Below are 16,200 nucleotides of genomic sequence, written 5' to 3'. Positions count from 1 at the left end.
TCTTGGATGAAAACCATCCAACAAGTACACCCATTTGAAGAATCCAAAAACATTTCAGAGTGAGATCTGCACCACCATCATTCATCAAACATCACAAATGATAGCACCACACCAGTCTCAGAATGCACTCTTACTTCCCACAGTTACCTGTGTTTTACTTTCAACATCTAGCATTAATATCACACAATTACTTAAGTTCTCAATTAGACTTACTATTAAAGTAAAAGTAAATATTAAAATGAGAAAACTTTGTAAGGGAATTAAAAATTCTAATTAAGGGCTTGGTGCTTTGTATTTGTGCTCACTTCTACAAGGTGATCCACTTTTACCTGAGGAGGAGCTGGAGATGGCCAGCTCCATTGTCTGCATTTGCAGCTAAGATGTGGAGCTTTCCTGCTGGCTGCTGACCTAGATGTTGCAGGAACATCCTCTGTCACAAATACTTGAATCATGGATGGCTCCTGATTTGGACGGGTCAGATAGGTGAAGGATTTCCTCAGTGTCCCTTGAGGAGTTGTTCCCCATCAGCCTCTTTGTTGTCTTAGCTTTTTCATGGTTCTCCTATGTGCAGAAGGAACCACTAATTGGGACACATCTGGCATCCACTCCAAGCATCTCTGTGCCATCTGAGCAGTCCATGCTGCAAAGTTGTCTTCCAGTGCATATCAGCACGCTGTTCCTGTGCTCAGAGTAGCATTGCATATGGCTTTCCACATGGGTGACCATCTCTGAATTGGACTCCTCCTCTTGAGTACAGTGTTTATAGGATCTATAACTCCACTTCAGTCTGTTCCACCTGCTCGCCCAGTGCTCCCCATTCTAATTTAGGTGGAGGCCTGACTGACGTGAGTGTACCTGCACTGATGGATAGTGTGGAGGTATGATGTGATGATAAAGCTCGGATATTGCTACCTCACCCTGCCAATCCTCCTGTGGAGGAGGCTTGCGATGTCCATGCAGGGTCATTCAGTTCCCCTCCTGCTCTGTACAGGGAGACACAAAGATGTGATGATGACAATTCAAACTATTCAGCAAGTGCATCATCATAGCCAACCCCATCAATGATGGTAGTTAAAGATCCACATCTGCCACTGAACAGGTATATCCTCCATGGCCTCCAAAGGATAGAGTGATCAAATGTCCCTACCTTTCACAGTTTGCCATCCCACTATTCCCCACAATCTACTTCAGTAATACTGTCACATTGCCAAGTATCACTGCCTCAGTTGGTGTCCGATTGTGCTACCACACCATGGAAATTTTTACAGTTGTTTTGGACTCTCTTTTCCTGGAGGGTGAGGAACAAATTGTGTGAAAGCCTTGCCTCCCTCATACTGAAGCATGACATTGATGAGAGCTATTGTAGACTTCCGCGGTACCACCTTCTCAGTTGTATCTGTTGTGGTTTAGTGATGTAACTGGCTACTTGCTCTAACAACGAGTACTGTAGGCTTTCAGTCTGCTCAGCTTGATGGCATTCTGCTGTATGCAGATTTTAAGGCCTGTTACCTGTTGTTGATTACCACTTGCTGCTTCATAAATATTTTTGACACTGGAGTCATGTCATTCTGGTCACTCCTCTACTAGTGGTGTGTCTGGGCATAATTTTCAATGGGCACTGGGAAAGACCTCTCCCCTCCTCTCGGCAATTTTCTCCGTTAATTCCTCGATTTGGGTATCTTGGGGCCACCCATGGGTACCTAGCTGTGCCAATATTGGCTCTTTTCTGAACCTCCTCAGGTTCACTCTCTTCAGCAAACAGCTGCTGCTGCTCTTGCCTTTTCAAACAGCTCTGTATTTTTAGATCCCACATCTAGGCAACGTCTGGACCCTTGCCCCTAGTCTATTCAGACACTTTGCATTTTAGAGACATGACATGGGGTTAGGACCTGAGTGTGTTTGGGGCATCAAGTCTCCAATTCCAGATTCAGAATCCAGCTGTGTGTGTGTGACACTAGAGACCTCTTATTCAAAATGCTTTGGAAAATTTAAAAGCATACCGTCTGTTGCATTTACTTTCAGTATACTCTGACTTTTTAACCAGAAACTATTGTTTCTAATAAATCTAGCCTGCTGTCCCTAATCAGCCCATCTCTTCTTTGGTGAGTTTCTTTTCTTTTTGTCACTCTTCAGAGTATTGACATCACTAGCAAAGCTACTGCTGTTCCTGTTCCCAGTTGCCCTTGAGAAAATGGGGTATTCTTTCTGAACTGCTGTAGTTAATCTGTTGATAGTGCTGCAACAGTGGATAGGTGGATAGCTCCATTATACATTCCTGTGTCAATATTTATAACAGAAGGTATCTATTTCTGTTTTTTTAAGTAACATCATCTCAATATTGAATCACTAATTGTAAACACATTATGTGTAAAATGTAGCTGTGCAGTTTCTCTTACACACATGGATAGACATTTTGAATAAAAATAGGAAAGTTATGTATAATGCTGAAAATAGGGGCAGTGTATAACTGTTAAAATTGGGATTGAAACATACTTGTGCAGTCTTGTCCAATTTTTCCTCCTCCTTTTAAACTTATTCACCTGGAGAGCTGCACTGCACTTTGTTTATTGGAAATAGTTTTATTTCCAGACAATAACGTAAGATGGGTGATTATCATTTCAGCTGCCGGTTATACATCTCTATACATTTGACACATTTTTGATTTGCAACTGTATTTGATATTCTACTTCTTACACCGTTGCCTAAAGTCAGAAAAACCCTAAATTATGTTTGCGGGACTAGAGGTCATCAACTAATTCTTAAAAATATGTTTGGTATCTAAAGGCATCCTGCTGCATTCAAAGAAATGAAGTGATTTTGAAATCATGACATGTTTGAACAGCCATTTCACAGCTGTGCATTGAGGCTTGGAGAGTGGTAGTATTTAATGCAGTTAACAAATCCCTTAATGGATAGATGTAATGACGTTGATAATTTTTGATAGTCCAAAAGATTTAATTATGCTACCTACTTCTCATTGAATTTTTCAAAGGCAATAAAATTGAATCCCTCATTTAATGACCTGCTCCCATGATAAATGCTGATGGATGACATTTATTGAGGTGAAGAAAAGGCATGAGAAAAGATATCTGTTAGAGCTTATGATCTGTAGAATATACAATGATGCAAGATAAAATATAAAGTAGCAGTGACAGTACCTGAAAGAATGTGCAGCCACATTGGCAAGTGTTGCACGCAGCAAAAAAGACTAGTTGACATTCCTGCTCAATTGATCTCATTCTGATCAGGCTTGGCAGCATTCATAATACTTTTCCTGATGACACTGCAAGATTGAAAGGTGGTTGGAAACAGAATTCATGATGAAGTAACATATACAAAACAAATGAGATCCGTATTATTCTAATTGTGACAAGTTGACAAGCTCCCCGAGAAAAGTTCAGTGGAGCAAATCAAATGAAAATAAATTTAAGTGTAGAATGAACTTCCTAGATTACTCTCTTCCTGGTTGAATCTGTATTTAGGTTGGATCTAAATTAAATAAATATGTTTGCTGTGTAAGTTTGTAGGCAAAGTCTATGAGTAATTTTTTTTTCGAATATGAAAGTGGTTTATCCCTTGCAAGTAGCCCCATTTTTATTGGTCAGTTGTTAAAGATTCATTTTTAAATGTGTTGACAGCAAATCAGTCACTAAGCAGCAATGTTATGTAACTTATTGAAAGCAAATTTATTGTTGAACAAAGACATTTTGATTATCTGATTAATAAGTAAAGGAAGTGCATTTATCAGAGGTTCATCATCAAGCTATTTCTCTCTCTTCAACCTAACCATTTTAACTCATCATTATTCTTCAGTTTCCAGTTGCATGGCATTCAGTCTGCTGTCATATATAGAACCATAGTTCTGCAGCACAGACAGGCCCTTCAGTCCACCGAATCTGCACCAACCTATTTGCACTTATCTCACTTCCGTAGCCTTAAATGGTGTGACGTTTCAAGTGCTCATTTCAAACATTTTTGTAAAAGTTGAGATTTCCCACCTTTACTACCATCCCAGGCAGTGCATTCTAGACTCCCATCATCCTTTGGGTGAAAGATGATTGTCACAAATCCACCCTAAACCTTCTGCCCTTCACCATAAAACAATGCCCCCTTGTTAGTGACCTTTCAACCTAGGAGAATAGCTGCTCCCTATCCACTTTGTCCATGCCCCTGTTAATCATAACCACCTCAATCAGGTACCCCTCAAACTTCTCTGCTCCAAAGAACACAACCCAAGCTTATCCAGTGTCTTCATAAATGCTCCAACTCGGGCAACATCCTGATGAATCTCCTCTGTACCTCCTCCACTGCGGTCATATCCTTCTGTTCATGTGACCAGAACTGCACACCATAGCCCAGCTGTAGCCTAATCAAAGTTTTGTATAGCTCCAACGTAACCTCCTTGCTCTTTCAATCTATGCCGCAACTGATGAAGGCACAATGCCTATTCTGTTCTGACCAACTGACCTCGTGGACTAGTTTTCTATAGATTTCAATAATTTGTTTGATATAATCAAAATAAGCAACATTCATTGAGCTCCCCCCAAACTTAACAGAGCTTTTGACTTCTCACAGCACTCAAAAATTGGCAAGAATTATTAAACATTATAGAAGTGCACAGTCTGATTCCTTTATCAAGTTTTTTTCAGCAGCTTTTCTCGTCTGTTATTTAAATTATTGCTGCTAAGTTGAAATTTCCTTTAATAATGCTGATCAAACCTCATTTAGTTCCCTTACTTATGTTGAAAGCTTTAGATAATTGTCATTTCTTGACCTGATGACACAACAGATTCTAGTAATGTGTCAATATAAGCTAACTTTGACTTGTTAGAGATGTACAAAATGATCAGAGGTATAGATAAACAGCCAGAGACTTTTTTCTAGGGTGGAGGTAGCTATTACAAGGGGGCATAGTTTTGAAGTGAGTGGAGGTAGATACAGGGGAGGCGTCAGAGGTAGGTTCTTTACTCAGAGAGTGGTAGGGGCGTGGAATGCATTGCCGGAGAGGGTAGTGGAGTCTGCCTCATTAGGGGCATTTAAGTGGCTATTAGATAGGCATATGGATGATAGTATAATGTAGGGGTGGAGGTTAGATAGACCTTAGGATTAGGGTAAAAGTTCGGTACAACATCGTGGGCTGAAGGGCCTGTACCGTTCTATGTTCTAACTCAATCTTTAACACTCTGAACCAGAGGTTCACTGAAAATTTGTACAGTCTTTTTCACTCGGGTAGTTGTATTAATAGAGGTTTCTGTTCCTTATTTTAGTTTAAAGTGAATGGAGAATGGTGGACTTGGATAGACTATGACCACTTTCAGCACCTCGTCAAAGAATACAAGGAGAACAATAGCAGCAAGATGTTCTGTGCAGAAGATTACATCGCGAAGACACCATCCTGGGCACTCTTTGGAGCTAAGCAGAGGGGTTTTGATCCTGTTGATACTCGCTTCTTAAGGAAACGAAAGAAGGACATATCTGGTTGTTAAGACTATTCGACTGGACATTATGCACAGTTCATATTGTTCTTTAGTATAGATGTATGTTGGTGTTTTAGCTGATGTCAGTTGAGGAATTTACCAAAGATACACACAGAATAGGAACCTACATGCATCACAGGAAGATGATGTGGTGTATCCCTGCCGTACAAGCTATCAATTAACAAAAGGACATGACGACATAATCTGTGTAACTATCTAAACCCTGTGGATGTTACTGTCATTATTTTCATTTTATTGTTTTATTCAGATTCCCCATTTGTTGACAGATCCTCACAAACTTATCTTCATCTGAGTTAATTGCCTGTGCCTTTAATTTTGTTATAGTGATCTCCAACACAGCTCTGTAACCTAACTTGAATGATAATAGGGATCAGGATAGGAGCAACAGTTATTTGACTTTCCTGTACAGTAATGTGGTGCAAAGCTGAGGGCAGTTTTGCATTTCACACTTCACACTTCACACATTTGATGGTAACACGTTTATGTGTCAGGCAGTGTTGAATCCTGAGTCTGTGGAATATTCGTCCTCTTCTCATGCAAGATGTTTGATTTCCTGCCTTCCCTATATCAGCTTGCCAGATGGCCAAGTCTGACCCACAATATTCTCCATGGCTAGCGTGCTTCCACCTAAATAGCCATCAAGCTGGTGTGGACTTCATGCCCCAGACCAGAACAAACTGACAATCTGAAAAGTATCTCATGCTTAAATCTGGTTTTTGATTATGTCCCTTATAACATTCACCTTTACTGTTGGGACTTTCTTCTTCACAGTTAGCAACAGTTGATAAGGATTTAAGTTGTTACTATTGTCTGAAATGGCCTATTTCTTTATTTCCTAGTTAAATTTTAAACTTTATAATAATTGTAATAACTTCTATACAGAATGTGATAATAAATTGTGTTCTAATTTCTATTTTTTTTCATATTGTTGATGGTGGTATTTCACTGAAATTATAATCAGAGTTATGCAAAGAAAGAATGGTGACATTCAGCCCAATTTGTCTATGCTGGCCCTTCCTAAGGGCTATCCATTTAATCTCCTGCCCTTGCTCTTTCCACTGCAATTATTTCCTTTTAACATGTTCAGTTTCCTTGTTGTAGCTGATCCTCAGTTAATTGCCAAGTAGTGCATAACACCCTGTAAATTTGTGTCTGGCTCCCTTAGAGTACTCATGCACAGTGTATCTGAAACCATTGGAGATATTCATTGAGCACCGAAGGATGTGAGTTGAATATTTTTATTTAAGTTATTGGTTGCTTTTAGATTTATTTTTTGCTGCCCCTGCTCTTTGCTTGTTGGGACATTCTTTTGACAGGTACTTGTGTTTTTTTTGTTCTGCATCCAGTTTCACCAGGCAATTGATCTTTCACAAAAGTCCCAGAGTGGGCCTCATATATTGACGAAAACAAAATTCCATTTTCATATTACTTTAGCACAAAGTATAACATTTTTAAAAAAACTTTGTATCCTTTGTATGTATTGTAATATAACTACTTACCTGTAATATTTGCAAGTGTCCGGAAGGGCCATTGCAAATACTAGTAATTTGAAATACAGAGCATTTATAAGTAGACAAGAAGACTTAAAACTCCAGAATTGGACCCTTTTGAGCCATATTAATATGCAAATTTAAGCAGCAGCCTTGCAACTTTTGAAGTTATTGGCAGCATAAACATATATTTAACAGAGACACTTGGAACTATTCTCTGCATTGTTTTTATGTTTCATGCTCATTCTCAGAGGAACAGTTCTGCTTAAGATATTTGTATCATTTTAATCCCTTAGTATTTATGTATCCAGCACCATTTTACTTATTTCTAGTTTTCGAGGGGGTTAAATCTTTATATTTTGGAGCACGAAGTACAAACAGCACCCTGAAGAAAAGTGACCAAGAGGAGCTAGACTGATCCTCGCAGTGTGGAGTGACTGAATAATCAAACATGACTAATGTTTATTAGCATTTAGCCCTAGGTTAATATAATCAGGTATCTCTGCTAAGTTGAGCTTATCTGTTTCAATTGGGCTCTTTATTCCTCTCAGCCAGAACTCCCAACAGTATCATTAATGCACCATTTGTGTGCATGTTCTTGAGATGCAAAAGAATCAAAGTTGAGAGCATCCACAGAGTGAAATAGTGAAAGTGTTTCTTTGGGCTGGTATGCAGTATACACCAGAGAACTTATTTTTCCAAGACAACTCAACACCTTGACTGTGGTATTTCAGTTATCACTTCTTAATTCCTCAATAATGTGTGAGGTATAAAGCTTGTATATTTAAGGGGAAAATGTAGAAGAGCCTGGATTTAATTCCATGTAGGTGAGGTATTTATGCACAGTTGACTTCACAGCTTTCCCTGCTCTGAATAAGCATTCATTCAGTCTCGAATAAAACCAAAGTAGTTTCATTAGTATTTGATTAGTGATGCAAAATCAGGAAGCTATTTATTGGAATGGGAATTATTATTTACTTATGTTTAACGTTCAATCTATAAAAAATTTCAATAAAATGCAGTGATCATTAAGTAGTGTTGGGGTTACAAAAAACACTTGTGGATTCACGCATTATTGACATTTTTTGTCCTGAAACTCATTTAAAACAATAGAATTTAGGTTTCATATCTGAGCGCTGGGTTGAATTCCATGACTAACAAGTTGAATGTCTGTTCTGCATATTTGTAGTCAGTATGCTATGTAAGTTTGGTTGGGCCAATTCTTGGGTTTTGTGGCTCCACGTTTTCACCGTTCCTCAAATTTGGCTGGTAGTTCTGGGAAAAAGATAATGTTTTGGTAGAGGTTGTGTTTCCAAAGGTGGAATTTTATGTTCCCTTGAGTGACTTTGGCAATAGTGGAAAAGTTGGGAGAATATGGTGAAGATCGGGGGGGAAAAGATACACACAACGTTAAGAAAAAGATTTCTGATTTTGCCGTTGGTGTTTAAACAGCAAGTTTGACTCTGATTATTGATCAGTGACTATCCTACTTCTGTGCATTTATATCTCATTATTAGCTAAACTTGCCTCAATTCTATGCAGCTTCCAATTCTCCTGTCATTCCCTGAGAAATCAGATGGTGCCAGTTTGTGAAGTGGAAGAGCAATAAGTTGTCTACAACAGCTTGTGCTTGCTTCTCTAAACCTTTGGATAACTACATCTTCAATAACATTCACCTGCATGCCATGTGGACACCTCTGCAAGTTGGCGTGGGTCATTATGATTGCTTTCGGATGAACTCTCACGCACCAGGACATCACTTGGGAGCACAGGGACACGAGGCTTGCTTCTGCTGTGTTGCTTGCCCACGGGGATGCACAGACATCTCATTCATCCACAGAGGGTGCATCTTATAGCTCTTAGTTTACCTTCTTAGTGCACACTCACTTTACACTTACTTGGAGCACGCCACTGTGCTTCATCAACGTTGCACCTATCTCATTGGCCAGCAGCTTATGCAGCAAACACCGTGTATTTTATTCAACCAAATGGCCATATATTACCTGCATTGGGACAAAGAGAGACTTAATATGTTGGAAGGTGGGTGATGGCATATTGAGTGTATATGATGTGTGGAATAATGAGTGTGGTAGTCCATGACCCTTGAGGAGTTGTGTGTGGAGGCAGAGTTGGTAATTGATGGCCCAGTGTGTGAAGTTGTAGAAAGAAAGTAGTAGCACTTGTCCTTAGAGAACACAGAAGATCATTAACATTCTCTATGCATTGCTGTGCATTGAGTATCATGCAGGACACTACACAATACTGCTGCTATCTTGATGCCAACTGTTTGAGTTCGTTGCCATGGCCCCCTTTGTTGGGTAGCAGGCAGAAGCACTGCCTTTTCACCAGCACCTCCAAGTCCCTGTTGGAAAGCCAAGGAGAGAACTTGCCTTTCTGGGGCATTTCTTTTAGGGCCACGGTGTGAAGGGCAGTTCCCAGCTTGCATCATTTGAAATGGTGAGTGTCTGGGATTTAAATATGGTGTAGATGTTGCAAAGTGCCTGCAGCAGCATGGCATATCTGCTGCCCCATTCACTTGAGCACCAGGAAAACTGATTACAAAACTATTGAGTTGAACAGCAGAGGATTGCATGAGGAAAGACAACAGGGGCCATAGTGGACCACTGCGTTGCATTTCACTGACAAAACTCTGATAGAAGATGTAAAAATTAAGCTGTAAATGTCTGATTGGAGATATTGTTCAGGCAGAGGATCAGTTCAGTTGCTTTTTTCACCCTGTCTGTCAAATGCCTTTATAATGTTTGGATAAATTAACACTTAGTGCAGCAATCACCATTTCTTTCCACATCTTACAACTTAAACAACTAAAAATCTTTTGAATTAATTCATTCTTTATAACAGTCATGTCCCCTTTTTTAACCTATTTCCCTTCCTCCCCAGTTAATTTTGTAAAGTGTCATCCTTCAGTTAGAATGTTGTGGGATCATATTTTGTTTGAAACCTGGGATGTATTTCATTGCTGCGGGAGTGTTGGAGAGCCTGAGCCATTGAGAATGTCTGTCTGTCTGTCAGCTAGTTTTTTTTCCAAAAAAAGCAAGGTGCTTTTTTCCATTTATTGAGCAAGATTCTTCCATCTACTAACAGCACTAAAAGTCTTGATGTTTGTGGAACCTTGATCTTGCGTGTGAATTAGCTGCAACATTGGTCATCAACGGTGACTATTCTTCAAAAATTATACCTTTGATTTCAAAGAACTTGCATTCTGGTTTTATTTTCATGATCAGACACACTATAACTGTGTGCTAGACCTTGATCAAAAATAGACGTTGGGAAAATTCAGCGGTCTGGTGGCATGTCTGGAGATAAAGCAGAGTTAACTTTTTGGGTTCAGTGACCTTTCACCGGACTCGAAATTTTGGCATTCTCTCCACAAGTGCTGCCAGACCTGCTGAGTTCTCCAAGTAATTTGTTTCTGATTTCCAGCACCTGCAACTCTTTCGGGTTGTTTCTTCATTCTTCCTTTATATTGTTTATTAGGTTTTGCTGCTGTATCCTTCGTTATCACTGAGCATCCAATCCTGCAAATGTGAAGTACTCAGACTTAAACTGTCTATGTTCTGTGAGAGCATAAGATACTTGTCTGAAGTAAACCACCTAGCCCATTGAATCTGCTCTGCCATTCAGTGAGATTATACTGATCTGATAATTTCTCAACCTGAACCTTCTTACTTTATCCCTATTACGCTTGATTCCCTTACTGATTTAATCTGTCTGTCTCCAGCTTGAATATATTTCACAACCCAACCTTGACAGCCCTCTGTGGTTTTAAAAAAATGTCTACAGATTGACTACCCATTGAGAGAGAGAATTCCAACCCCCCACCCCCTCCCTATCTTAAATAGGTGATCCCTTACTCTGAAATTATGATCTCTGGCCCTAGATTCTCCCAAAACATGAAAAAATACTCACCAACACTGTGAAGCACCCTAATAAGCTTTGAAGAAGGACAAAATACTGTGATCACTGGAAATCTGGAAAAAAACATGGAAAACGCTGGAGAAACCCAGCAGATCTGGTAGCATCTGTGAAGAGAGAAACAGTTAATATTTTGAGTCCGGTATGACTTCAGAACCAGTTCAGTTTGTGCACCTACATATGGTTTCAGAGACTTGTGAATAAGGTACCTATGTCCATTTGAACAAAACCTTTCCCAGTCTCTCACCATTTAAAAATAAAATGTTCTCAACCTTTATTTCTCCTACACTATCCACATTATATTTAATCTGCCATGTTCTTGCCCATTCATTCAGCGTCTCTAAATCCTCCTAAAGCCGCTTTGCATTCCCTTCACAACTTAGTTTTTTTATCACTCACAAACTTGGCAATGTTGCAATTGCCCCCCACATGTAAATGATTGATAAAAATTGTGAACAGCCAGAGCCCAAGCGCTTGTATCACTGACTTCTATTATCTCTGGTACATCACTGGCTGATAGGTCAGCCTGCTTACAGTTACATTACACAAGACTGAAACTGTTACTAACCAAGTGATGAGTTACATCTCAATGTTGCCATGATTGGAAGGTTCGAGCTATAAGGAGAGGCTGAATAGACTGGGGCTTTATTCTCTGCAGAATCAGAGGCTGAGGGGTGACTCTATAAAGGTTTATAAAATCATGAGGGGCATGGTTAGGGTGATGGGTCTTTTTCACAATGAAGGGAAGTCCAAAACTAGAGGCCATCGGTTTAAGGTGAGAGGAGAAAGATTTAAAAGGGACCTGGGGGTCAACATTGTCACGCAAAGAGTGGTGTGTATATGGAACAAGCTGCCAGAGGAGGTGGGTACAATTGCAACATTTAAAAGGCATCTGGATGGGTCCATGAATAGTAAGGGTTGAGAGGGATATGGGTCAAATGGTGTCAAATGGGACTGGATCAGTCTAGAATATCTGGTTGACGAGTTGGACTGAAGGGTCTATTTCCTCTATATCCTCTGTATGACTCTGACTCATACTCTGTGTTGCAAAGGTTGACATTGAGTGAGATGGAAGAGATGATTGTGCTTGATTGGCTGAAATATTTTGCTATCTCTTGTGGAAATGCAGGCAATATTCCTAGAGTTGCTTTTGAATATTTTGGTAATTGTGCACATGAAATAACGATATAACTGCTACAATTATAACTTTTAAGCGTGACATCTATCTTCTGATACATTGGTTTTCTGCTTGGCAACATCAGAATAGCGTCTTATATAAAACTGGAGAGTAAAAATGGGCTGAGAGGACTTTTTTAACCAATATCAGGCAAGTTATAAATCATACCGATAACTGCTTTAGAGCAACATTTTTTAATAGGGTTTTACCTGCCAGATATGAATATTGATGAAAAAGATGTTGAAGCTTTTTGTCTTGCACTCAGCAGTACAGATGCAAAAATACCAAAATTTGAAGGGCACAACCATTTAGGTTACATAAGAAAAAGGGGACAGATTGTTTACCAAGTGACTCATTTATTAAGACATTGCCATGGAGAATGCACTTAGGAACATCTATCCCTCTAACTTTTGTTTAAATTCAAAGAAAGGCTCCTCAAACAGTGGTGAAATAAATACCCTTATCATCTGTTTGTTGGTGTTAGTTGAAGAATATGTTTAATCCAGTTTGATGGGAGAACTAACTCTTAAAATATTGCTGTGGGATTTCTTAACTTCCACCACAACCGGCAGATGGATTCTTCTTAATGCACTGTTTCATGCAAAAGACTGTACCCATGGTTCTGCAGCACTCCTTCATTGAAGTGCCATTCTGGAATAGGTGTTCATGTCTCTGGAACTGAGCTTGAGTCTCTAACCTTCAGACTCCGACCAAAGTTCTACCACTGAGTTACGACTGACAAAATGATTAACAGAAGTACACAGGGATTTGGCTGTATTTTTACAATATTTGACTATAGAGTCAATGAAATAATATTATGTTCAGCAGAGGGGACAGATAAGAATGTTCCTTTCTCCAGTCATGCAAGCAATAAACATTATGCTATGAATCCCAAAGCCATTATAAACCCAGAACGAAACCATTTTCTCCATCAGATTTGCATGCAAATGTTATTTTTTTTCTGAATTATTTTCAGCAACAATTGCACATTTATATTTTTGTTATTGCTTTCTGACTTGTGTCCTTGCAAGGTCATTGCATCCCCATACCTTACTATAACCACTGTTTCACAATTAGTAATGCATCATTGTTTGATAATGGGAGCTGTGCCTGTGGCAATATCGAATGAGAGATAACAAGGTGTAGAGCTGGATGAGCACAGAAGGGGTCTAGGCCCGAAACGTCTGCTTTCCTGCTCCTGTGATGCTGCTTGGCCTGCTGTGTTCATCCAGCTCTACACCTTGTTATCTCAGATTCTCCAGCATCTGCAGTTCCTACTATCTCTTGAAGCAATATCGAATGAAGTGTGGGATAATGTTTTCACAAGGGGGGTGATAATGTAGTGGCACGCAGGCACCTGAAGCTGTATTTTCAGAGAGAAGCATAGAAGATTGGAGCAGAAGTAGGCTATTCGACCCCTTGACCCTGATCCACCTCTTAACATGATCATGGCTGCTCATCAAGCTCAATATCCTAATCCCACCCTCCACGCGTATCTGTTGATCCCTTTAGCCATGAGCTATATCTACCTCCTTGTTGAAAACACACAGTTGTGGCCTCAACAACTTTGTGGTAGGGAATTCCACAGGCTCACCACTCTGGGTAAAGAAATTTCTCCTTATCTGAGTCGTAAAAGGTTAACCCCCTTATCCTTCAAACTATGATCCCTGGTTCTGGGCTTTGGGGATCTGAGTCTTGCATCCAACAAGAGTCGAACTTGTCTTGATCAGTCATCACCCATAATGCACAGACCCCCTAAGTTAATAACACTGAAGAGCTCTTCAATGATTGAGCTAGGGGTGATTAACTTTTTTTAAAAAAGAAAAAAAAATGATCTGTCAAAGAGAGCCAGGAGTTTCTTAACTAGTTCTAGTTACCAACTCTTCTGCAATAGGGAAATGTTTTTTCTTTTATTTATACTCTGAAAACCTTTCTTGACCCTTGATCATCTGATGCTCCCAGCACTTTATGAACAATATCTGATCCATTTTGTTGAAGAGACAGAATGAGTACAGTCAATATACACTGGTGCAATATTAAATGTAATACAGGAACAGAGAGACTGGGGATGTATATGAATAAATGTTTGAAGGTAGCTTGACAAGTTGAAAGGTTACTTGGATTTATAGGTGAAGCTTAGACTACAAACGCAAAGAAGTTGTAAGAAAGCTAATGAATCACAGGATAGGCCTCAACCGGAGTAATGTTGCCAATTCTGGGAACCACACATACAGATGTAGGTCAAAACATTAGATAAATCGCAGATGAGGCCTGCTAGAATGGCACAGGGATGAAAGACTTGTGTTGCATGGGACTGTAGAGAAAATAGTCTGTCTTCATTTAGTGCAGAGAAGGCTAGAGGAATCTTTGATAGTGATATTCAAAATCAGGAAAAGGTTTTCACAGTTTAAGTGAGGAGGACCAGTGCCCTGTCGCAAAAGAGTCAGTAACTAGAGGACACAAATTTAAGGTAATTGACAAAACAAACAGCAGAGATTAGGAAACTTTTTTCCCCGTCTGAGAGTTCTGGTTTAGAATGCACTATCAAAAAGTGATGTTGGAAGCAGTTTCAATGATGGCTTTAAGAGGGGAGTTGGATATATATTGAAAAGATATAATTTGCTGGGAAGAACATGGGAATTGGGCTATTTGGATAGTTTTTAAAATGCTGATGTAGGCATGTTGTGCTACATGACATCCTCCTGATCTTCTATATCTGAAGCAATGTCTCTTCAATAATTGTCTGCGCTAACACGTAACATTCGTATTCGTCCTCTTAAAACCAACCTCTGACAATGTTTCAGCTCTTTGTATTCATCTTTCTCCTGAGCATCACCATTGACTGTTTTAAATCTCAAGCAACAATTGATATCTGAGGGAATGAGATTCTATATTTGTGATAAAAAGAAAGATGTGAATTAGCGTAGCAGTTTTCACAACCGACAGATGCCTCAAATAGCTTTACAGCCAATGTACTTTTGAAGTGTTGCGTGAAATGTAACAGTCAGTTTGAAACTTGGACTCCAAAGAAACAATAAAATGATAATGAGTCGATAATCTTTTCTTCTTGTGATTTTTTTTTGAGAAGCAACTATAGGCCAGGACGCTAGGGACAATTCCACTATTGCTCTTTGAAGTATTTGTCATGCCTTGTAATTCTTTATACACTACATGCACCCGCACATGGACAATGAAACCTCAGTTTAATGTCTCATCAAAAATGGAGTTCCTCTGATAGTGCAGCACTCCCTCAGTACTGTATAGTCAGCTTTGACTATTACATTCAAACTCAGAAGAGGGATTTGAACCCAGAATCTTTTGGCTTAAAGGCAGCATAATTGCAAATCAACCTACACAACTGATGTGGTTAGTTTTCAATGCTAGTGAGGCAGTTGTTGCAATATGTCTATAGTCCTGCATTTTCATGCAATGCCAATGGAGAAGGGACTACCATCCTCAGGACAAGTTATGCTCGGAAGTAAGTGTGAATGACCTTGCTCAGCAATCAACTGCTAATAATTTTGAAAAATAGGAAATTCTTCTTCAAAGACCGAGGAGAATGAAAAATAGACACAGTAAATTAGATGGTGGTGTGCACACGAGAGGGTGCAAACTAGAAATACAAATACTTGAGTACCAACACAAATTTCTAGAATCTGCAAGCAGCCCAAATCGTACAATGACTGATCAGGGTTCTATTGCAAAAGAGCACAAGCCAGCTCAGACCGATATCAAGCACATCAATCATGCACAAAAAGAGTGAGGAAGAACACTCCAGTGATGATGGTTGTGTGGACATGTTGATTATCCAAAACCAGCAGCAAGTCCAGAAAGATGTCAAACAAATCCAACAGGGTATGCCTGTCTGGAAAGGTAAGTGTTGTTCTATCAGCACATCAGGATGAGTTATCAAACCTCCAGACTGTTACATTAAATTTTGATTGTTAATCTTGTTAATCAGGTTTTACCACTTTGTAGATATTTTCTCACTGTGACTGTTCAGAGGTGGTATGAAACCCCTCTGGAGAAGGTGGGACATGAACCTAGGGCTCCTGTCTTTTCCCTAAGACTAGGGGATTTCAAGACTAGGGGCCACATT

General features: G+C 39.5%; 1 protein-coding gene across 1 annotated transcript in view; it reads left to right on the top strand.

Moving 5' to 3' along the window:
• tyw1 (tRNA-yW synthesizing protein 1 homolog (S. cerevisiae)) overlaps positions 1-6,409 on the top strand; it is a 106,897-nt gene extending 100,488 nt beyond the window's left edge. The window contains 1 exon segment of the mRNA XM_020513258.2: positions 5,268-6,409. Within this exon segment, the coding sequence (XP_020368847.2) occupies positions 5,268-5,486 (219 nt within the window). The 3' untranslated portion in view covers positions 5,487-6,409.
• Positions 6,410-16,200: the final 9,791 nt, after the last annotated feature.

This window comes from Rhincodon typus, chromosome 26 (assembly GCF_021869965.1).
Source record: "Rhincodon typus isolate 14 chromosome 26, sRhiTyp1.1, whole genome shotgun sequence".
Classification (NCBI taxonomy): domain Eukaryota; kingdom Metazoa; phylum Chordata; class Chondrichthyes; order Orectolobiformes; family Rhincodontidae; genus Rhincodon; species Rhincodon typus.
This window is presented reverse-complemented; position numbering and strand designations above follow the sequence as displayed.